General features: G+C 38.2%; 1 protein-coding gene across 1 annotated transcript in view; it reads left to right on the plus strand.

The window, feature by feature from the left end:
- ADAM32 (ADAM metallopeptidase domain 32) overlaps positions 1-25,246 on the plus strand; it is a 213,656-nt gene that overhangs the window by 177,725 nt on the left and 10,685 nt on the right. The window contains exons 15-19 of the mRNA XM_046648808.1: positions 2,444-2,527; positions 19,062-19,161; positions 20,303-20,462; positions 21,201-21,233; positions 24,730-24,768. Coding sequence (XP_046504764.1) covers positions 2,444-2,527; positions 19,062-19,161; positions 20,303-20,462; positions 21,201-21,233; positions 24,730-24,768 — 416 coding nt within the window. The remainder of the gene's footprint in view (positions 1-2,443; positions 2,528-19,061; positions 19,162-20,302; positions 20,463-21,200; positions 21,234-24,729; positions 24,769-25,246) is intronic.

Raw genomic sequence — 25,246 nt, forward strand, 5'->3', positions numbered from 1 at the left:
GAAGGTACAGAGCTTTACCCTGTACTTCCTACTGCCATGAAAGCATAACCTCACACATTATCAACATTCCTCACCAAAATGGTACATTTGTTACAGCTGATAAACCTACATTGACACATCAGAATCACACAAAGACAATAGTTCACATAAGCATTCACTCTTGGTGTTGTACATTGTATTAGTTTTTGACCTATATTATTTTCCTTCTCTTCAAAGAGCTTCTTTTAACATGTCTTGCAAGGTAGCTCTGCTAGCAAAAAATTCCTTCATTTGTTGTTTGTCTGAGAAAGTTTTCAGTTCTCCTTCACTTTTAAAGGATAATTTTTCAGTATATAGAATTCAGGTTGGTGGTTTTTTCTGTCAACAGTTTACGTATTTCACTCCACTCTATTCTGACTGCGTGGTTTCTGAGGAGAAGGCGGATGTAATTCTTACCTTTGTTCCTCTATAGGTAGAATATTTTTTTCTTAACTCTGGCTTTTCAAGATTTATCCTTTACTTTTCTGTCATTTGAACATCATATGCCTAGGTGTAGTTTTTCTGGACATTTATTCTTCTGCTTGTTTTCTGAGCTTCCTGGATCTGTGCTTTGGTGTCTGACATTAATTTGAGGTAATTCTCAGTCATTATTCTTTCAAATATTTCTTCTGTTCCTTTCTTTCTTTTCCTGGTATTTCCATTACACTTTATGTTATACCTTTCATAGTTGTCCCACAGTCCTTAGATATTCTGCTACTTTTTAAAGTCTTTGTTCTCTTTTCTTTTTGGTTTTCGAGGATTCCATTAATATATCTTTTAGCTCAGAGATTCTTTCCTCAGCCGTGTCCAGTGTACTAATAAGCCCATCAAAGGCATACTTCATTTTTGATACAGTGATTTTTTTTCACTCTGTCATTTATTTTTGGTTCTTTCTTAGGATTTCTATTGCTTTGCTTACATAGCCCGTCTGTTCTTGCATTCTGTCTACTTCATCTATTAGCCCTTAGCATATTAATTCTTAGTTGTTTTAAACTCCTAGTCTGATAATTCCAATATCCCTGCCATGTCTGGTTCTGATGCTTGCTCTGTTTCTTCAAATTGTGTTTTTTTTACTTTTAGTATACCTTGCATTTTTTCTTGTTAACCAGACATGATGTGCCAGGTAAAAGACCTACTGCAAGCAGGCCTGTAGTAATATAGTGGTGACATGTAGGGGTGGAGGAAGCATTCTTTAGTCCTATGATTAGGTCTTAGTCTTTTAGTGAGCCTATGCCTCTGGACTGTGAATTTTATAAGTGTTTCTCAGTTTTTTTTCTGCTCCCTTAAGTGGGACAGGATGGCTGAGGTGGGCTGGAATTGGATATTTCCCTTCTCCCTACACGGAAGGCTAGAGCTGACTGTAATTGGGTATTTCACTTCTCCCAGATCAGTTAGGTTGGTAAAACCCCAGCTGGATAGACTCTGGTTAACTTTTTTCTCCTAAGGGCAAGCCTCGTTAAGAAGAACAGAGAGCTCTGACTGTTTCAAAATGGTTCCTTTTCCCCTCCTCCTGCCAGAAAGCAAGGACATTTTTCTCTGATATTTACTAGGAGAACCTAGTCAAGCTCCTGGAGGTAAATCTCACAAAATTGTGGGAGTCTCCCATGACTGGGTCCCCCTGGAGTTTTTAACTCTCAGAATTGTCCATACTGAGCCTACAGCAGTTTGTCAATTACAGTTCCAGTTTTCCTACCTTGGCCCAGATACCTGAGGTGGTTTCTGCTCATGACTGCTTGTGTTCGCATGTCTGTCTCTCCAATCTTGGGGGGCATTGGTTTGCCCTCTGTCTCCACTTCTCTCATGGATCCTAGAAGAGTTGTTGATTTTTCAGTCTGTTCAGCGTTTTACTTATTGTTGGGATGGAGTGGAAACTTCTAGGCTCCTTACATGCAGAATTGGATATTGGAAGCCTGAATCATTTTTTTAAGAAATTTATTTTTAAACATAGACTTTGTTTTTTAGAGCAGTTTTAGGTTCACATCAAAATTTGCAGAAAATACAGGGAGTTCCCATATAACCCTTATCCCTACATGGACACAGACTCCTACACAATCCACAACCCTACTAGAGTGGTACATTTGTTACAATTGATGAACCTACATTGACACATCATTATCACTCAAAGTCCATGGTTTACATTAGACTTATCTGAAAAACCCAAAATACTTGGAGATTAAACAGCACATGTCTAAATAACACATGTGCCAAAGAAGAATTCTCAAGAGAAAGTGAAAAATATTTTGAACTAAATGAGAATGAAAATACAACATATAAAATTTGTAGGATGTAGCAAAACCAGTACTTAGATGGAAATTTGTTGCACTGAATGGTTATGGTCTTATGTTTGAAAATTACTGATTTAAATGTTAACATAGCTGAACTCCTCTGACTTGGAAATTTGTTTTTTGTATGTGTTTTTCTTTAGTTGTGTGTGGATCGGCAATGTGTAGAAGCAAGGTTCCTCCAGAGCCAATTGCACAATTGTTCAGCAAAGTGCCATGGCAATGGAGTAAGTAAGCACATGATTTATATTTCTCAGGATCGCATCTATCTTGGACACCTTTCAGAATCGCTCACTAATTTATTCAACATTTATTTGGTTCCTACTATGTACTAGGCTCTGTTTTATCTAGCTTCAATATGGAGCTGAATTGGGATACTAAATTTGGAGCCATAGGTAATTTTACAGAACATTGTATAGAATTAAATTGTTGATGACCTTAACAAATTTATTATTACAGTTAAGTGCTTTTCAGAGGTGTTAAATATTCCAATAAATACATTAACCTGTTCATTAAGGGAAGATAATTATGCTATCATTCATGTGTCTGTGACTACATGGGGTGATGGAAAACTATTGGTTTTATCCCTCTTCTTTTTGTTTTGGAGATTAGCCCTGAGCTAACATATGATGCCAATCTTCCTCTTTTTGCTGAGGAAGATTAGCCCTGAGCTAACATCTGTGCCCATATTCCTCTATTTTATATGCCTGCCACAGCAGGGACTTGGGGAGAAGAAAGTAAAAGATTGGCAACAGATATTAGCTCAGGTGCCAGTCTTCACATGAAAAAAATTTGTATCCTGCAACTTTAAGAATTCATTGATTCAATCTAACAGTTATTTGGTGGAGTCTAGGATTTTCTATATATAAAATCACGTCATCTACAAACAGAGACAGTTTTGCTTCTTCCTTTTCAATTCTGCCACCTTTTATTTCTTTTTCTTGATGATTGACCTAGCTAGCATTTCCAGTACCGTGTTGAATATGAATGATGAGTGGTCACCCTCGTCTTGTTCCTGATCTTAAAGGAAAAGCTTTCAACCTTTCATCATTGAGTATTGTGTTAGTTGTGCACTTGTCATAGGCCTTTCTGGTCTTTATTGTACTGAGTTTTGTTCCTTCTGCACCATTTTTATCATGAGCGAATGTAGAATTTTGTCAAATGCTTTTTATGCATCTGTTGAAATGATCATATGATTTTTTTCTTTTGTTCTATTAATGTGATGTAACACATGTATTGATTTGTGTATGTTGACTATTTTTATATCCTAAGGATAAATCCCAGTTGATCATGGTGAATGATCCTTTTAATGTGAATTTTGTTTGCTAGCATTTTATTGAGAATTTTTGCATCTGTATTCATAGGGATATTGGCCTGTAGTTTTCTTTTCTTGTAGTGTCCTTTTCTGGATTTGGTATCAGGTAATGTGGCTTTGTGAAATGAATGTGAGAGTATTACATTCTCCTTGCATTTTTGGAAGAGTTTGAGAAGAATTGGCATTATTCTTCTTTAAATGTTGGGTAAAATTCACCAGTGAAGGCCTCAAGTCCTGGACTTTTGTTCTTTGGGAGACTTTTGATTTTCCTTACAATTAATTCCTTACACTTATTTATTCACAGCCAAACATTTGTGCCACACAACCATTGGATCTCAGTCGGGGCTTCCCAATAAATACCTGGGTGGTGCAATTAGTCAGTGCCAAACCAGTTGCTATCCTCTAATGTGACAGGATGACTGCACAGTTCTAGTGATATCCATCCCATATCGTGGTACAATTGGGTTGGTTCTGTTTAGTGATTTTTCTGTTCCCACTGTCGGGGTGCTGGGTGCTCTAATGTCCATAATCTAGGGTGAGCCACATAAACTCATACCAAATCTGAGCATAGCCATGCATAACTCTAATGCTGGTATTTTTAAGACCCTTCCACTCAGCAGTTTTTTAGCCTGGCTGTTTAGTTTGATTGAAAAAAAAGAATCCACATGCTCAGTGTTATTGAGAGTGTGTGCCACAGGCAGGTTTCTGGATCAGTATTAGTAACATCAGGCAAATTCAGAGTGCCAGTCCTAGCTTTTTCTTCTTGAATGTACTGCTTTAGGGCCTTCCAGTCCTCTCACCACCATGGCAATCCTGATGAGCTGGAGAGGGGCAGCTACCCACATAACCAACAGTTGGATTGATTCCTTTGCTGGGCATACTAGTGGGTCCACTGTGGAAAGGTATTTTCACCAGGTGTCCGTCCCATGAGAGGACACCACAGGAACAGTCTAAGGTCGAAAACACAGATATTTAGTAGGAACTTGTATGGAAGGTGTTCCTCTTCTATAAGAATTACACTTGTGGCCTGATTCTTAGGTTAATGTGGCTGCAGCTTTAGGAATTTGACCTGGCTGTGCATACTATGCGTGTTGGCTGGGGGAGTCAGCACTGTCAGGCATGAGGAAATGGACTGGGGGCAGGATATACCAGACCAGGACCCCCACCTTCTCTCCTCTTTCAGTGGTGGGTGTTCCATTCCAGGTATGGTGCATTTCAACAAGTTCAGCTTGCAGCAGGACAATGGGATCCCAGTGAAGATGGAGTAGTTCCCCCTCACCCAGGGGTATGAAGTAACTCACCCCTCCTGGTGGGACATCCCATTTCAAATTCCAGTAGATGACTCCTTTCCTAGGCATAATGGGGCTTGGTGTTCTCAGTATCATAGCATAGATCCATGGTGAGAGTTGGGGCAACAGCCATTTCTCACAATCCATACCATTATGGTATTGGGTTCCTCGGCATGGGTCCCCAGTCTAGCCTATGGGGCAACAGGCCCTGCTGGTTGAGTGTTCAAATGTAAAGCCTGGGACAGTACTTTAGTCCACCTGGCCAAGGTGGTTTATCTGTTAGTAATTTAGCTGCTTTAATATTCCATTTTTCCTTTCTACCAACCCTGCTGCTTGTGGGTTATAGGGGAGAGGGAACCTCCATTCAATGTAATGTTCTTTGCCCAGTCTTTCATATCATGGCCTTTGAAATGTGACCTCCAATCATTGTCTGTTTGACAAAAGTATCTCTACATGGTACTCAGTTTCTCTTATCCCATAATGGTGGCAGCCTGGTTTGCATGGCAACAAGGGAAAGCTGATTAGGCCAGATGTAGTATCACACAAACCAAGGCATAATTAGAACACTCACTAGGAGGGAAGAGACAAATATCATCAATTTGCCAATCCTTCTCTGGTTGGGAACTCTGGTGAATAGCCCCAGACTCCTTTGACAGTTTCCTTGGGCATTATTAAGAATACACAGGACATGCTGTTACTGCATTAACGAAGTCAATATAGTTCAAGGGCAATCTGGCATCCTTGGTAATATGCCATCCCCCCACTGGTGGCCACTCTTCCTATGCACTCAACCTGCTATATCTACTGAAGGGTCAGTTTCTAGGGCTTATATCTGAGCTAGGGCATCAGCTTCCTGATTGCCAGGGGGTGTCAGTGCCTTATGAACTGGGATGTGGGACAGTGAGTACCACCTCAGCCTCTTGCAGGTAAACCCAAATGTCTTTCCATATATCCTGACCTCACAAGGGCTGATTCATGATTATCCACACTTCAACTTCCCATTGTCCAAGCCATAGGGTTAATCCCTTTAGAACGACCCAACTGTCAGTCCAAGGAGTTAATGGCCAAGGCTTATGAGTGATCATGAGTCAAATCGCTCTGAGTTCAGCCCACTGGCTGCTGCAGTTTCCTCTTGTTCCCAGCATCTGTATACCAGGCATTAGTGGGATTTTCCCCTACTCCCTGTCTATGGGCCGCAAGGGCCACCATAGGAATAGGATGGGGCATTTGGAGGATCTACATTTTCTACTGTGCCTATAGTACCCAGGCCTATGACATCTAACTGATGTCAGAGTTTACATACTTTTTATATTATGTATCCAATAACAGATTACTGTAGTAATCATTGTTTTTACTACGTTTGCTTTTTAACTTTTAAACTAGAGTTGTAAGTGAATTATGCACTGCTAATACCATATTACAGGATGTAACTTTTATTTACCATTACCAGTGAGTTTTATACAAGCTTACTTATGTTTTTATGATGTTAATTACTCTCCTTTTACTTGCAAAGAACTCCCTGTAGTATTTCTTGTAAGGCAGTTCTGGTGGTAACGAACTCCTTCAGCTTTTGTTTGTTTGGGAAAGTCTTTCTCTCTCTTTTATTTTTGAAGGACATTTTTGGCAGGTACAGTATTCTTGGATAACAGGTTCTTTTCTTTCAGTATTTTGACTATATCATCCCATTCTCTCTTGACCTGAAAAGTTTCTGTTGAGAAATCCACAGATAGTGTTATTTGAGTTCCCTTTTATGTGACTTTTTACTTTCCTCTGTCTACTTTCAAAATTCTTTCTGTCTTTGACTATTGACAATTTAATTACAATGTGATTAGGTGTAGCCCTATTCAGATTCAACCTATTTGGAGTCTTCTGGGTCTCAAAGATCTGATGTCCATTTCTCTTCCCAGGTTTTGGAAATTTTCAGCCTTTATGGCTTTAAATATACATTCTTTCCCTTTCTCTTTCTCTTCTTCTGGAATTCCCATATTGCAGATATTGTTGCTTTTTATGTTGTCCCATAAGTCCCAAAGGCCTCCTTCACTCTTTTTTGTTCTTTTTCCTTTTTGCTGCTCTGACTGATTTCAAATGTCTTGCCTTATAGATGACTGATTCTTTCTCCTGAATGATCAAGTCTGTTGCTGAAGCGGTCTATTGAATTCTTCAGTTCAATCTTTGTGGTCTTCAGCTCTAGGATTTCTGTTTAGGTTTTCTTTTTTGGATAGTTTTATTTGTTGCCTGGATTCTCTGGCCAGGCTTCCTAGATAGTTGTGACTGAGTAATATTCTGAGCAGTAAGCAGCCCTATGAGTTAACTTCCTTACTCTGGCACGGCTGCTTAACAGCCCCCAAAGCCTGAACTGGCCGTTGTTTGGGGACCTGAATCAGGCTAGACTATGCACTGTATTTCCTGCTCAGATTGGGCCATGAGTTTTGCTCTGCAGTTAGAGAAAGCCCTGGGTTGTGCCTTCTGTTCAAGTGCCACTGTAAGCAGGGCTCTAATATGGCTACTTAGCCCCTGTGAGCTGTAGTTAAATCCCCTGGTCAAGTGTGCTGAAGGCTGTATTCAGCAGTGGGTGAGGCTACAAATTAGTTTCCCTGCTCATGCTGGGTCCTATATAGGCCCCAAGGCTGACAAACCTCTTGTTTGGGAATCAAATCACATAGACCTGAGTTGTAAACTCCCTGGACTGATGGGAACACTGTCTTGGCTCTGTAGATGCAGAACCAAAGTTTTGGTTTTTCATTCAAGTGCTGCTGTTATTGGGGCTGCAGGATGGGCTACTGAGATTCTGAAGAGCTTCGATTAGGTTTCCTGATTAAAAGGGTTGGAGGCTGTATTTTCCAATGGACAGGGCTAAGGATTAGCTTCCCTGCTAGTAGCGGGCTGCAGAGCAGGCCCCAAGGCTGACAAGACTCTTGTTGACAAACTCTCTGGCCAGGTGGGAGTCACTGGCTTGTCTCTGCAGATAAGCAGAGTTGCTGTCTGGTCTCTCTGCTTGAGTGCTGTTGTGCCAAGTCATTTCCCAGGTGCTCAGACCAGGCTTCCTTGTCAGGTGGGGCTGGGAGTTACCCCCAGCAGTGGATGAGCCTATGTATTAGCTCCCCTATCTGGGCAGTGTGGCAGAACTTGCTCTAAGGCTGGCAAGGCTCTTTGTTTGGGTTCTTGACTTAAGCTGAACCACGCTCCAAGTTCTCTGACTAAACAAAGCCACCTGCTTTGATCTGCTGATGGGCAGTGCTGTCAGCTATAGTTTCCACTCGAGTGTTGCTGGTCTGTACAACTTCCCAGATGCTTAGGTCAGTTTTCCTGGTTGAGCAGGTTTCCTCATCAGTGAGGAGTGCTATGAATTAACTCCTTTTCCTGGGCTGAGTGGGAAAACCAACACCAAGCAGATTACCAGATGTTCCTCTCAGTATTTCTGGTTGGTGGACCTGGGAGCTACAGTCACCAGTGGGTGGGACTATGAATTAACTACCCTGCCCAGGCACACTAGGAGAGCTGCCTCCAAGCAACTTCCCAGTTGTTCCAGCCAAACTGTCTGGTCAGGTGATTCTGGGAATTACACTCAGCAGTAGTTGTAGCTATGAATTAGCTACCCAGCTAATTCATGGGGTAGGAGTGGGAGAACATGCCCCCTATTCAGCAAAGCTCTTATTTGTGGTTCTACTCAAGTCAACCCTTGTCCCAGCTTCCCTTGCTGAATTGGGCCACTGCTCTGCGGATAATTACCTCTACCTGCTGCACACTCTGCTTAAGCATTGCTGGGCTATGCAACCTCCCAGGTATGCCAGGAAGCTTTCTGCTTAGGCAGGACTGGGAGCTACAACTCAGCATTGGGTGGGAATATGAATTAGCTTCCCTTCCCAGGCCCACTTGTAGGTCCAGCTGCAAGCAGCCTTCCAGGTCTTCTGGTCAGATTCTCCGGGTGGGCAGGGATGAGAGCTGCACTCAACAGTGAGAGGAGCTATGAATTAGCTCTTCTGTCTGGGCAGAGTAGGGGAGCTGGTTACAAACTTCGCAAGGCTTTTTGTGGTGTTGACTGAAGCTGACCTGCACTCCCTGTTCCCTGGCTGAACAGTGCCACTAGCTTTGCTCTGCGGACAATCTTTTCTGCCTGCTGGAGTCACCGTTTAAGCGTTGCTGGGCAATTCAGCTTTCAGGTGTCCTGGCCAGCATTTCCAGTCATGTGGGGTTGGGAACTACACTCAGCAGTGGACAGAGGTATGACTCAACTCCCCTGCCTGGGTGAGGGGACGTACCAGAGGTGGCAGCGCTCTTCGTTTGAGGTCCCAAATTAGGCAGACCTGCATCCTGTCTACTTCCCTGGTCAGACTGCACCGCTATCTTAGCTCTGCAGATGAGCAGAGCCATTGCTTGCGACTACTACTTGGGTGCTGCAGGTAGGAACTTCGTCTGCCATGATCCAAGTGCTGGTTGTTGCAGGCCTCTCCTGCCTTCTCCATCACAATCAGAATCCCAGTGGGCAAGCCCCACAGATTTGCCCATGGTCCTCATGAGGTGAGACTGGAATGGGGATTCCCAAGAAGTGACTGACAATACTGGGGGAGCTGGATGTCCACCCTGGGCTTTCTTTACCCACTTGAAGAACCACAGGCCTTAGGGAGACCTCTCAGTGTGGTGCTGTGCCAGCCTTGGTGAGGGGCAGTGCAGTCAGTGCCTAGCTACTCCTCTTACCCTTCTGATGCTGTCTGTCTTGGTCTCTGTTGGTGCAGGGGGTGCTTCAGCCTCACCTCTGTGCTCTAGGATTTTCTCAGTGGTGTTTTCTCCATGAATAATTTTTAGTTGTTCTTCTTGTGAGGAGGAGTAAAGTTGAGAACAACTTATGTTGCAATCTTGGTGACATCACTCTGTTCTCTTTTTTTCTTAGTCTAATTGAAGGTTTGTCAATCTTGTTTGTCTTTTCAAAAACTAGCTCTTAGTGTCATTGATCTTTTCTATTGTTTTCCTGGTCCTTTTTTGGTTATTTTGCTGTGATCTTTGTTGTTTCCTTTCTTCTGCTAACTTTCAGCTTGGTTTTATTTTCCTTTTTCTAGTTCTTCGAGGTGTAACGTTAGGTTGTTTATTTGAAATCATCTATTTTCTTAATATAGGCATTCATTACTATAAACTTCCCACGAAGAACTGCTTCTTTAACCATCCATCCCAATATTTTTGCTGTGTTGTTTCCATTTGTTTTGCAATTTTTAAAATTTTTATTGAGATAACATTGGTTTATAACATTAGATAAATTCCAGGTGTACATCATTATATTTCGACTTCTGTATAGACTACATCATGTTCACCATCAAAAAATCTCGTTGCCATCCGTCACCATACAAATGTGCCCTGTCACCCCTTTTGCACTCCTCATACCCCTCTCCAGCTCTGGTAACCACTGATCTGTTCTTTGTATCTATGTGTTTGGTTATTTGTTTATCTTCCAAATATGAGTGAAATCTTGCAGTATTTGTCTTTCTCCATCTGACTTATTTTGCTTAGCATAATACCCTCAAGGTCCATCTGTTTTGTTACAAATAGCAAGACTTTATCGTCTGTTTTTTTGAGGAAGATTAGCCCTGTTGCCAATCCTCCTCTTTTTTGCTGAGGAAGACTGGCCCTGAGCTAATATCCGTGCCCATCTTCCTCTACTTTATATATGGGACACCTGCCACAGCATGGCCTGACAAGTGGTGCACAGGTTCGCACCCGGGATCCAACCCGGTGAACCCCGGGCTGCCGAAGAGGAATGTGTGAACTTAACCCCTGTGCCACTTGGCCAGCCCCCACAATTTTATCTTTTTTATGGCTGAATAGTATTCTATTCTATTCTATATCTTGTCTTCTTTATCCATTCATCTGTTAGTGATCACTTAGGTTGTTTCCAAGTCTTGGCTATTGTGAATAATGCTAAAATAAACATAGCAGTGCGTATATCTTTTCAAATTAGTGTTTTCATGTTCTTTGGATAAATACACAGAAGTAGAAAAGCAGGACCGTATGGTATTTCTATTTTTAATTTTTTGAGAAATCTCCATTTTCTTTTTCATAGTGGCTGTACCAAAATCTCCATTTTCTTTTTCATAGTGGCTGTACCAATTTATATTCCCACCAGCAGTGTATGAGGGTTCCTTTTTCTCCAAATCCACTTCACCATTTGTTATTTCTTGTCTTTTTAATAATACCATTCTGACAGGTGTGAGGGGATATGTCATTATGGTTTTGATTTGCATTTCCCTAATAATTAGTGATACTGAACATCTTTTCATATGCCTATTGCCTATCTGTATATCTTCTTTGGAAAAATTTCTGCTCAGCTCTGCTGCCAATTCGTTAGTCTCCTTGTTTTTTCTGTTGTTGAGTTATATGAGTTCTTTATATATTTTGGATATTAACCCCTTATCGGATATAAGATTTTCAAATATTTTCTCCCAGTTGGTGGGTTGTCTTTTCATTTTGTTGATGGTTTCCTTTGCTGTGCAGGAACTTTTTAGTTTGATCTAGTACTATTTATTTCTTTATTCTGTTGTTTCCCTTGCCTGGTCAGACATGGTAGTTGAAAATAGGCTGCTAAGACTGTGTCAAAGAGCATACTACCTATATTTTCTTCTAGGAGTTTTATGATTTCAGGTCTTAAATTCAAATCGTTAGTACATTTTGAGTTAATTTTTGTGTATGGAGAAAGATAATGATCTACTTTCATTCTTTTACACGTGACTGTCCAGTTTTCTCAATACCATTTATTGAAGAGACTTTCCTTTCTCCATTGTATGTTCTTGACTCCTTTGTCAAAAATTAGCTGTCCATAGATGTGTGGGTTTATTTCTGGGCTCTCGGTTCTGTTCCATTGATTCTGTGTCTGTTTTTATGCCAGTATCATGCTGTTTTGATTACTATATTTTGAAATCAGGCAGTGTCACGCCTCTGGCTTTGGTCATTTTTCTTAGGATTGCTTTGGCTATTTGGGATTTTTGTTGGTCCATATAAGTGTTAGGATTCTTTGTTCTATTTGCATGAAAATATCATTTGGATTCTGATTGGGATTGCATTGAATCTGTAGATTGCTTTAAGTAATATGGACATTTTTAATTACATTAATTCTTCCAACCCAAGAGCACAGAATATCTTTCCATTTCTTTGTGTCTTCTTCAATTTCTTTTAACAATGTTTTATAGTTTTCAGTGTACAGGTATTTCACCTGTTTGGTTACATTTATTCTCATATTTTCTTCTTTTTGTTGTGATTGGAAATAGGATAGTATCCTTGATTTCTCTTTCTACTAGTTAGTTGTCAGTTTATAGAGAAGCAACTGATTTTTGCATGTTGATTTTGTACCCTTCAACCTTTCTTTATTCATTAACTATTTCTAATAGTTTTTTTGGTGCATTCTTTAGGGTTTTCTCTCTGTAAAATCATGCCATCCACAAATAGTGACAGCTTTAGTTCTTCCTTTCCAATTTGGATACCTAGTTTTTCTTTTTCTTGCCTATTTGCTCTGGCAAGGACTTCCAATACGATGGTGAATAAGAGTGTTGAAAGTGGGCATTCTTGTCTGGTTCCTGTTCTTAGAGGGATAGCTTTCAGTTTTTCACCATTGAGTATGGTGTTAGCTGTGGGTTTATTGTATATGGCCTTTATTACATTGAGGTACTTTCCTCTGTACCCATTTAATGAGAGGTTTTATCATAAACGGATGCTGACTCTAGTCAAATGCTTTCGCTGTATCTATTGAGTTGATCATGTGATTTTTATTCTTCAGTTCTCAATGTGATGTATCACATTGATTGATTTGCAGATGTTGAACCACACTTGCATCCTTGGGATAAAACTCACTTGAGTGTGGTGTATATACCTTTTAATGTATTATATTCAATTTGGCAAAATTTTATTGAGGATTTTTGCATGTATGTTTATCAGTGATATTGGCCTGTAATTCTACTTTTTTGTGTTATCCTTTTCTGGTTTTGGTATCAGGGTGATGTTGGCCTTGTAAAATGAGTTAGGAAATGCCACTTTGTCTTTTATTTTTTGGAATAGTTGGAGAGGGGGAGGTACTAAATCTTCTTTGAATGTTTGGTTGAATTCTCCAGAGGAGCTATCTGGTCCTGGACTTTTGTTTTTTGGGAGGTTTTTGATTACGGTTTCAATCTCTTTACTGGTCTATTCACATTCCCTATTTCTTCTTGATTCAGTTTTGAGAGGTGGTATGAGTCTAAGAATTCATCCATTTCTGCTAAGTTATCCAATTTGTGGATGTATAGTTTTTCATATTATTCTCTTATAATCCTTTGTATTTCTGTGGTATCCATTATAATTTCTCCTCTTTCATTTCTAGTTTTACTTATGTGAGCCTTCCCTCTTTTTTTCTTGGTGAGTCTGGTTAAGTGTTTATCAATTTTGCTTATCTTCTGAAAGAACCAGCTCTTAGTTTCATTAATCCTTTCTGCTGTTTTTTCTTTGTCTCTGCTTCATTTATTTTTGTTCTAATTTTTATTATTTCCCTCCTTCTGCTGACTTTGGCTTTGTTTGTTCTTCTTTTTCTAGTTCCGTTAGGTGCAGTTTAAGATTACTTATTTGAGGTTTTTCTTGTTTGTTGAGGTAAGCCTATTTTTCTATTAATTTCCCTCTTAGAACCTCTTTTGCTGCATTCCATAAGAGTTGGTATATTGTAATTACACTTTCATTTGTTTCCAGGTATATTTTTTATTTCTCCTTTGATTTCTTCATTGATCCAATGGTTGTTCAGTAGCATATTGCTTAGTCTCCACATATTTCTGACTTTCCCTGTTTTTTTCTTGAGGTTGATTTCAAGTTTCATAGCACTGTGGCTGATAAGGATGCTTGAGATGATTTCAGTCTTCTTAAATTTATTTAGGCTTGCCTTGTTTCCCAACATATGATCTGTCTTTGAGAATATTCCATGTACACTTGAGAAGAATGTATATTCTGCTGTTTTGGGATGGAATTCTTTCTCTAAATTTATTAAGTCCATTCGATCAAGCGTTTTGTTTAAATCTGCTATTTCCTTGGTGACTTGCTGTCTGGATGATCTATCCATTGATGTAAGTGGGGTGTTGAGGTCCCCTACTATTACTGTGTTTCTGTTAAATTCTCCCCTTAGGTCTGTTAATAGTTGCTTTTTGTACTTTGGTGCTCTTGTGTTAGGTGCATATATATGTACAAGTGTTATGTCCTCTTGGTGGAATGCCCCTTTTATGATTATATACTGCCCCTCTTTGTCTCTCATTGTAATTTTTAACCTGAAGTTTGCTTTGTCTGGTATAAGTGTGGCAACACCTCCTTTCTTCTGTTTGCCATTAGCTTGGAATATTGTCTTCCATCCTTTTACTATGAGCCTATGTTTGCCTTTAGAGCTGAGATGTGTTTTCTGGAGGCAGCATATTATTAGGTCTTGTTTTAAATCCATCCAACTCCTCTGTGTTTTTTGACTGGATAATTCAATCCGTTTACATTTAGAGTGATTATTTATATATAACGGCTTACTACTGCCATTTTATCTCTTGTTTTCCAATTGTTCTATGTTTCCATTGTTCCTCTTCCTTTGTATTTCTGACTGCCATTTCATTTTTATGTCTTTCTTGGAGGTTTTCTCAGTTTTCTCTTTTTTTAATGAATTGTAGCTCTGCTCTGATTTTTTCTTTAGTGATTACTCTGAGGTTTGTGTAAAAGATCTTGTAGATGAAATAGTTCATTTCTCCTAGCCTCTTATCTCCTTTGCCTAAGCAGGTTCCACCCCCTTTCTCCTCCCTTTCTGAGTTATTTTTGTCACAAATTATTCTTTTATCGTGTGAGATTGTGACTAAGCTGAAGTGTTTATAATTACTTTTGATGCTTTCCTTCCCTTTATCTTTCAAGTTATAATTGAGTATTTGCTTTCCTGTTCTGATATAGAGCTGCAGTTTTCTGATTTTGTCTGTCTGCTTATCTCCTTGCTCAAAACTTTGTAGATGTTTGCCTTTTTGTTTCTGGTATGAGGGCTTCTTTAATCATTTTTGTGAGGGAGGTTTAGTGGTGATAAACTCCCTCTGTTTTTGTTTATCTGGTAAAGCTTATATTGCTCTATTGTATCTGAAGGAAAGTTTCACTGGATGGAGTATTCGTGGCTGAAAGTTTTTGTCTTTCAGTATTTTGAATATACCATTCCATTCTCTCCTAGCCTGTCAGATTTCTGCAAGGAAATCTGCTGAAAGCCTGATATGGGCTTCTTTGTAGGTTATTTTCTTCTGCCTCAGTGCTCTTAATATTATTTCTTTGTTGTTAATGTTTTCCAGTTTTACTATTATATGCCTTGGAGAAGGTCTTTTAGGATTGATGCAATTAGGCATTCTATTGGCTTCATGTATTTGTAAACCTGGTTCCTTCCCCAGGTTTGAGAAGTTCTCAGCTATTATTTCTTTGAACAAGCTCTCTTCTCCTTTCTTCCTCTCTTCTCCCTCTGAAATACCTATAATCCTTATATTGCTTTTCCTAATTGAGTCAGATATTTCTCAAAGAATTCCTTCATTTTTAAAAAATCTTAGTTGTCTCTCCTCTGCCTCCTGTAGCATTCCTATATTTGTATCCTCTAACTCTCTAATTCTTTCTTCCATAACATCAGCTCTATTTTTTAAGGATTCTAGATTATTTTTATTTCATTAATTGTGTTCTTCATTTCCAGAATTTCTACTTGTTTTTTTTCATAGCTTTAATCTCTTTAGTGAAGTATTCCTTCTCCTCATTAACTTTATTCCTGAGCTCATTGAACTGTCTGAGTTTTCTTGTAATTTGTTGAGTTTCTTAATGACAGCTGTTTTGAATTTTCTGCCATTTTGATTGTAAATTTCTGTGCCTTCATGGTTGGTTTCTGGAGAATTGTTATTTTCATTCTGGTCTGAATTGTTCCTGTAGTTTCTTACAGTGTTTGATGAACTAATCTTTTGTCAGTGCTTTTGTGGTAGTATCAGGTCACAGATTCCACTCAATACCACTAAGGGGAAGCAGAAGCAGAGTTTCTGGACCCACCCCATCTTCTTGAAGTTGTTGAGGTACTGTGGGTGCTTGCCCTGGAAGGCTTTTTGGCAGATGTGTAGACTGTATTTGGTGGGTGGGGCTTCCTTGTGGGGTCTGAGCCTGGGCCACTCCTTGGGGCCACAGCAGTTTGGTGGACTTTCCCACTGCCAGGTAAGTGATCATGAGTGAGCTAAGGGCTGCCACCACATATTCCTCCAGTCTCCTCAAGGTACATTCCTACTTCCAGGGTGCAGCAGTTCTATGGATGCTCACACAGGCTGAGAATGTGCTTGCCCCACCACGTAGATCTGCCGCCAATTCTTCTTGTGGTCCCACCAGCCACTGTGCTTGGTGGGATTGGCTTCATTGTGGGGACAGAGCCAGGGACACTCCTTGGGGCCACAGGGGCATGATGGGTTCCCCCACCACCAGGAAACCAGTCATGAGTGGGCTGAGGGCTGCCTCTACCTCTTTCCACAGTCTCCCTGGGGTGCCTTCCCACATTTTGGGTGCAGGGGTACTATGGGCACTTGCACCAGGCTGGAAAGTGTTCATGCACGTGCACAGGGTTGCTGGGGAATGGCAGGGATTACTCACCTATCTACACCACTTCCTGTAGGGCCAGTCAATCCACCTTCAGATGTATAGCTGCGTGGGTCTCTCAGGTGTCCTGTTGTACTATGTGGGTTTCCTCCATTGGTCAAGGAATGTCCATTTAGTTGTAGGTCAAAGGAGGAGACATTAAGGGAACAGCTCACTCCACCATGTTGCTAATGTCACTCTCCCCTCAACCCTTGTTATTTTGTGTTTTCTTATTTTTTATAGTAGCCCTCTTAATGGGTGTATGGTGATATTGTTGTGATTTTCATTTGCATTTCTCTTATGATTGGTGATGCTGAACATCTGTTTATATCCTTGTTAGCCATTTGTATATCATCTTTGGAGAAATATCTATTCAAGTTTTTGACCATTTTTTTTTTTTGTGGAAGATTAGCCCTGAGCTAACATCCACCTCCAATCCTCTTCTTTCCGCTGAGGAAGATTGGCCCTGAGCTAGCATTTGTGCCCATCTTCCTCTATTTTATAGAGGAAGGATGCCTGCCAAAGCATGGCTTGATAAGTAGTGTGTTGGTCCATACCCAGGATCCGAACCAGGGAACCCTGGGCCACCAAAGTGGAGCACATGAACTTAACCACTATGTCACTGGGGCTGGCCCCCCTTTGACCATTTTTTATACAGGTTATTTGTTTTTTTGTTGTTGAGTTGTAAGTGTTCTTTGTGTGTTCTGGATATTAACCCCTAATCAGATATATGATTTTCAAGTCTTTTGTCCTGTTCCATAGATTTCTTTTTCACTCTGTTGGTTGTGTTCTTTGATGCACAGAGGTTTTTAAATTTGTTCTAGACCCATTTGTCTATTTTTTACTTCTGTTGCTTGTGCTTCTAGTGTGACATCCAAGAAATCATTGTTAAATCCAATGTCATGAAGTTTTTCCTCTATGTTTTCTTCTAGGAGTTTCCTAGTCTTAAGCCTTATATTTAGATCTTTAATTCATTTTATTAATTTTTCTATATGATGTGAGATAAAGGTCAAACTTCGCTATTTTCCACTGGATATTCAGTTTTCCAAGCACCATTTTCTGAATGGTGCTTTCCCTACTGAGTGGTCTTGGCACCCTTCTCAAAGACCATTTGACTGTATCAGTAATATATTACTAATAGCAATAAATGAATAAATAAATAGAGATAAGTAAAAACTCTTCCTTATGGTAAAATCAATATAGAAGGAACAATGGAGTTCAATAATTATCAATGGATGGTAAAACTAATGGGTGAAAGTTTTATGAGGACCAAGATACTTATAAAATCTCACAAGTACCTCCTCACAAATTACTTATTAATTACAAATAGAAGGATAATAACTTACAGTGGAAGAACTTGGAAGACAGCACCTTAACAAAGTGATCCAAAAGTAACAGCACATTATTAGCACAAACTGACAAAACGTCTCCTGAGAAGGACAACAACACTTCTGTGGCGTGTTTCAGAGTAAACACACAAACACACACAACAGCATGAAAGTGGTATGACAGAAGCTGGGACAATGGATATCCCAAACAGAGCAGTTATTTTCACGCATATTTAAGCCATGAAATAAATAAATTAGATTCATACTCTTAAATTGAGATTTTAGAAATTGAGCGATGTTTTATAGTGTCTTGAGAGGCAGCATAGCATAGTGGTCAAGGGCATGGCCTCTGAAACCAAGTTGCTTGGATTTAAATCCTGTCTCATCACTTAGTTAGCTGTGTGACTTTGGACAAGTTAAATATCTATGCCTCAGTTTCTTCATCTGTAAAGTGGGAATAATAATAATCCTAAACTCACAGTGATCTTGTGAAGATTTAATTACTAAATCTATATAAGTTCTCATAATAAAGACTCACACACAGTAAGCACCATAAAAGTGTTTGCTATTATTTATTTATTTATTTATTTATTACAGAAACCATCAGTTCCCAATGTTATGCTGTATCTAAGTATCTGATGCCCTCTTGGAATACAAGAAGCCTTTGCTTAAAAATCAGAAAACAAAAGCAAACAAGCAAAACAAAACCCAATTCTGGTTAAGGGCAGTGTTATGCACATAAGTGTTTACAATGAGCCTGGGGGAGGGTAAAGTCCTAATTTGTAAGTGCAAGTACTTCAAGCTACCATATGCTGTCACTGGATGTGGAGTTGGCAAGAGATGTACACAATCAGCTCTGGGAGCTGGTACTAGCTGGTTGTAGCACATCACTGGGAAGGTCTCATTCTCATTAGAATTTAAACGTGTTTTTGAAATTGCACCCTAAATTTTTAGATGAAAATTTGAAGATGTTAAGTTTTCCTGTTGTATATATTGTGAGCCTCACTTATAGCTCTTTTTTAGTTGGTGTGTGTGCATGTATGTTCATGTGTTTGCATGTGTGTGCTTTAGGCTAAGAAACCAAGCATTTGACTTATAGGATTATCTCTGTAAATAAATCAAAAAACCAAAATTACAAGAGATTAAAATATGAAAGTATGCTTGATTATCTGTCTGATAATTTTACTTTCTATGAGAAAATATTTTAAGTGATTATTTAAATTTTTAAAAATGATCCTAGGTGTGTACTTCCAATTTGACGTGCCATTGTAAATCTGGCTACAACCCTCCAGATTGCCAAACACGTAGCAGAGAATCTTCTAGATTGCCTGGGAAACAGAGCAAGTATCCATCTTTACATATCCAGTTAATAAAATTCTCAAATATATTATCTCACAAAAACAAAATTAGATTTTTGCTACTTAGAAACCAGTATTTATAATTAAAAGGTAAATAGGCTTCTTTCAAGAAATGGAAACCAAATATGTCTTATTAATGTTGCTCTTTATTCTAATATTAACTCTCAAATTTAAGCTGGAAGTATCTTTAACATTTTTATTTACTGGTATCTTTGACTTTCTCCTTTAGAATATCCTTCAACCTTTCCCCTCTTTATGATTAATCTTGTGATCTCAGCTTTACACAAACATTTACTCTGCATCTAGCACTGTTACTGTGTGTCTGTTATAGAAGAAATAAAGAAAATCAAATCTGAAGGAATTTACAGTTTAAGAAAAATCCATAAATTGCTGCTAAAGAGATGACAGAAGTGATGCTATCACGATTTTTCTGTTTGTTCACCATGACTTTAGTTTTTGTCGTTCATTCATTGATTTAACAAATATTTATTGAACTCTTAATATATGCCAGGTGAGGGTCATATGGCATGAGGATGTACAGTAAGAAAAACAAAGTCTCTTTCCTCATGGAGCTTAAAGAATATGTTAAGGTCATTATACCAGGTGCTAACTAGTGGTAGAATTAGGATAAGGAATCAAGTCTCCTGAATCTTTTTATGCCAGTATCGTTTTAGTAGCACTGCAGTGGCTTCATATATAAAAACAGACCCCTAATGTCAAAAAGCAAAGAACCTAATAAAGAAAATCAGGATATGCACAAATATAGTGAAATTCTGTAATAATTCACATTGTAAGTGCAAATTTGTTGGCTAACCTTGAGATTACATGGTCCCACATTACATATCATTGAAGTTTTTGGGCCCCACTTTATAGTGTTATAGTGAGATTTTGCTGTAGCTGCTGTATAATGTAGAATATCTTGGAACTTTCTGGAACTTGGTTTGTATTCTTTTTTTAATGAGAAGTTGTAGAGATCGTCCTAAGTATTATGATTCTATTATTATTTTCCATGTTCCTTGAACAGCAACAAAAATTAAGAACATTGTAGTTTGCTGCAACTTGAAAGTAAAAGTAGACAACTTAATTTTTTTACTCTGATTTTTAAATGTATTTTTATTTTTAGGTTTAATCATGGAAAGAGCTTTTAGGAAGGCTGAAAAAAACTGGTGGTTTCTAGGTCTCTACATTGGTTTACCTGTTCTCGTCATAGCAAGCATAATAGCGGTTGTATGGAATAATTTGAAAAAGTGGCTCACCAAGGAAGAGGAAGCCCTAAGTAGCAAGTAAGTTGAATTTGTGGTCCAAAGTTAAACTGTCAGTACCACTTCACTATTGTAATAGGGAAGGCCTCGGACCTCCACTCCTTCTAAGGAAGGGCTCTGAAATCTCTAGTCCCAAAGGTACATCACTGGTTTAGATACCCCTGCAGTCATTCAGTTTTAGCTCCTGTTTACCCTCTGATTTCTCAGTTCTTTTCATTTTTATTAGCACAGGAGAAGTCTTTTCTTGCTGTTAACCTCAGTTGCATATTAAATGTTGTGTTACTTTTTTTCACCACTCCTCTTTGTGAGGAATGGCAGGTAAACTGGAAATGGGAATGGAAAGAGGAAGTTGCCCGATTGTCTAGAAGTTAGTATGGGTTTTCATTTACAAAATATAACATTTCTTTATCAATGACTGAAAAGTTAAAAGTTGGGGTGTGAAGTCAGAATCAAGCATTCAGGGTCTGTGTATAGTCTGTATTCAGGAGTGATAAAGAATAAGCAAATCTGTGCCCTCTTGATACTCTGTTCCCTGTGGGATTTGAAACCTGTACTCTTTGTGGATGAGGTATGTGGGTAAATAAGAATGCTGTTTATTTGCATCTTTGTTCAGTAACTTTGGATATTATTTTCTTTATTCGTAACTAGTCTTGTAAAAGAGATAATACTGCTTATAAAATCGCCTGACTTTTGTTCATGCAGTTGGCAATCTTCTTAGGACTAACTTGAGACACTATTTTCTGTTTTTTAAATATTCAGCTCGGAAGGCAGCACTCACACATATGCCAGCAGGTAAGTAAGTTAGAAGGCGTCTTAAGATACATGTTGAAAATTAAGAATGAATTAATAATACACAGTTTCTAGATATTTTTTGAACAGCTGCAATTGGTAAAGAAATGCACTGAAAACCAGGCTACTAATATATAGTAATTTAGTTTCTAGTAAATTAATATTTTATTCATTTAATAAATGTTTATTGGAAGTCTGTTCTGAGGAAACAAAGAATAAAATAGCTGATTCTAATAAGAGAAAGGATATGCATAATTAGTTAAAGAAAAAGAATGTGTAGTGCCTAGCAATGACCCAACTTGGGTTGTATTCATGTAGTGCTTGAGTAAACAAACAAGCAATGACTGACGTTTGACAGATTGTATATGACAAAGCTCATGTATAAATTTCTATAATAATTGTGAGTTGAGGAGAACTAATTATATTGACCTATATTGCACTGTTCTATCATTAATAAATACCATTTTTGTCCCCATCCATGTTTCTTAGTCATAAATTCAGTCCTCACTGTTTTATAACTGCTATACCAATATTCTATTTATTAGATTTACATGATATAACTTTTCTATCTTCTTACTTTCAATCTTTTATTTTAGTTGGTCTCTTAAAAGCAGCCTGCCAATGGAATTTAAAAATATGTAATCTCAAGAATTTCTCAATAGTTGAATTTAATATGTTTATATACTTATGTTTGCTGATATATTTAGACTAAATTCTATTTTATTTTTCTCTAGTTTATCATATTTTTCCAATATTTTCTTTTTCTACTTTCTTTTATTTCATTATATTGATTGTGCTTTCATTGTTTTTTCTTTCCTTCTGTTAATTTGGTCATTATATGTTCTAGCTATATTCTTTTAGTGATATTCTTTAATAAATTATATTATTATTTATTTAACTATTAAATGAAATGTAGTTAATTTTACAATTTTAAATAAAATAGGTACTTAGTCTTCTAGCAACATATGCTCATTTAACCCTATACTCTTGTTTTCACTCTTCCATATTATTATCATTTGGTATTTAGTTACTCCTGAATTTTAACCTGCTGCAAATGTCCTCATTATCATTATCATTACTGTATAAGGCAAAATGTGTTAGGATTTCACTACATATTTACTACTTTATTTGCTCACCATTCTTTTTAAATGTCACTCCATCTTTTTATATTCAAACTCCCTTTTGGTGAAGTACATCTGTTAGAATTTCCAACAGTGAGTCTGTGTGTAGAAAGCTGTTTATCTTATCCACCTGAAATTGCCTTTATTTTCACTCTTGATTGTGAGTTTGTGTAGTCTGGACTTTCAGGTTGAGTTATTTTGCCTCAGCTATTTGCAGGTGTGCCAGAGTAGCCTGGAATTTACTGATGATGATGAATCTTCTGTTAGTGTGTTGATTCATTTATTCCTTTATGGTTAATATGAGTTTTGTCTATAGTAGCCTTTGTATTTCTATTGCTGCATAACAAATTACCACACATTTAATGACTTCAAACAGCTTTCGTTTATTATTTCAAAGTTCTGTAAGTCAGAAATACAGGTGGACTTGTCTGGGTTGTCACAAGGCTGGCGTGAAGGCCAGGCTGGGCTCCTCGCTCATTCAGGTTATAAGCAGAATCTAATTTCATGCACCTGTAAGTCTGAGGTACCTATTTCCTTGCTGGCTGGTTGTAGGAGCCCTCCCTGCTCCTAGAGGCCACCTGCATTGCTTTTTATGTACCTCCTTTCATCTTCAAACAAGGGCATGTCAAATCTTCCTCAGATTCTGACTCTCTCTTACTTTCTCTTCTGCCTCCAGCAGGACCACCCGATCAGGACAGGCCCACCGAAATAATCTTTGTATTTTAAGGTCAGCTGATTTGGAGCTTTAATTACATTTGCAAAATCTCTTCAGAGAAATACTTAGAAGAGTGTTTGAATAACCAAGGAACAGGAATCTTAGGGGACCATCTTTAGAATTCTGCCTAACACAGCCTCTAAGATTTTTTCTTTCTCCTTAGAGTTGTTATTTCATTATAATGTGTTCTGGTAGAGATTTTTTTTTTAATCATGAACTGGATTCAGTATTTTCTTTCAGTGTGAAGACTCATGTTTTCTTCAATTTTTGGAAAGTCTTAGACTTCTTCTCTTCAAATATTGAGTCTCCCACATTCTAAATCTTCTGTCTGAATTCCTCCATTTTTCTTAACTGGTCTTTTATATATTATATTTCTGTTTACCTAGTGTTCTGCATGATTTCCCTAAACAATTTAAAAGTCAGCAATTCTTTTTTTTCAGTTCTGTCAGTTCTGGTTTAATGGATTCTGTTCTTTTATGGATCTCTATGGAAATCCTAAACATTCTTTTTTTGAAGCTTTTCTGTTATCTGTAATTCTTGGTGTATGAATTCTTTAGTTTGCTCTAGCTGTGGACATTACCTCTTTAGTGGCTTTTTTCTTTGATTATAAGGCCATTTTAAGTGGCAAGGATTGTCTCTTGAGAATTCTGCATACCCTGCATTGTAGAATGCTCTTTGTGGAGATTATTTCATATTTTACCCTCCTAAGTCATAAATTTTTACAGTACTTGTTACACCTGGAGTTTTAGAATTCAGAGAAGCATGAATTGTTATCCTGAATCTATAGTTGGTAAAGGCTTAAGGTTCCTCTTTCTCTATGTGATATGTTTTCCATCCATATCCCTAAACCATTTTAAGCACTTAGATTTCCTGTGGCTCTGGGTGATCCATTTCCATCGATACTTCTGAAGCAGTTTTCCTGCTGCATCTCAAAGACTAACGGTAACAGCATTTAGTGTTGCCATTTCATGGGTGGTGTGGCCTTTCATGGCTTCCAAGTTCAGAGAGGGAGGTCAGTTCCAGCTTTCTAGGAGGTCTCCACTCCTAATCAGCAGATGTGTGTAACTGATTCATATACCTCTGGAGTCATTCAGCTTTAGTTCCTATTTACTTTTGCACTTTCAACTTCCTCCTTATTTTTTTAAAATTATCATTAGAAATGTCCCTTTCTTTCTTTAAATTTTGGTTAATATTTTGTGGGTTTTTATCACCATTTCTCTAAGTGTGGGATAGGAGGGGGAAATTACCCTGTCAGCCCTGTCTGATTGTCTAGAAGTCAGTGAGGGTTTTAAATCATGGCATTTAGTAATTTGTTTATCAGTGGGTAAAACATTAGATTGGAACCTGAAGGCTGGAATCAGGGCTTCGAAATTACGCATATGTTCTGTGCTGGGAAGTGATAAGGAGAAAAACAGATATGTTTTCTTGCTCCCCTCCGTAGTTGGAGATTTGATGTTTATAGCTTTATTGAAATAATATATGTGTAAATACGAATGCTAGTTATTTGTATACCTTAATTTAGTAACTTTTAAAAAATATTCATGAGTGGTGACTAGTGGTATAAACAAGTTAATGCAGGTTACAAAATGGTCTGACTTTCATTGGTTATGGAGGCACTTTTTTTTAGTATTAACTTGGAAGCAATATTTTCACTCTCATTTAGTTCTGGATCAGAAAGCAGCAGCCAAACAGGTCCGGTCAGGTAAGTAAATTAGGAGATATTTCTTAAAATAAGTATGTGTTAAATATAAGATGAACAAATTGATAATCAACAATTAATTGCTAAGTATTAATTGAGCAGCAACAATTGGTAAGGTACTACACCAAAAAATAACCTATTAGCATTTGCCAATCTAGTAACTAGTGAGTACTTGTCTAGATAAATCAATGTCTTCTTTAGTTTGTTAACATATGTTGGGAATTTATTCTTGGGAAATAAAGGAAGAAATGATTGGTGAAATGTTTATGGAGCTAACTGATAAGTGGGGAAGTTTACTTTCTTTTCCTGTCTCTGGAGAGAATTTTACTTTATTGATTGATTTTTTTTGTGGTAACATTGGTCCACAACATTATATAAATTTGAGGTGTACATCATTATGTCTTGATCTCTGTGTGGAGTACACCATGTTCACCACCTAAAGACTAATGACCATCCATCACCACACACATGTGCCTCATCA

Source organism: Equus quagga, chromosome 22 (assembly GCF_021613505.1).
Source record: "Equus quagga isolate Etosha38 chromosome 22, UCLA_HA_Equagga_1.0, whole genome shotgun sequence".
Lineage (NCBI taxonomy): Eukaryota > Metazoa > Chordata > Mammalia > Perissodactyla > Equidae > Equus > Equus quagga.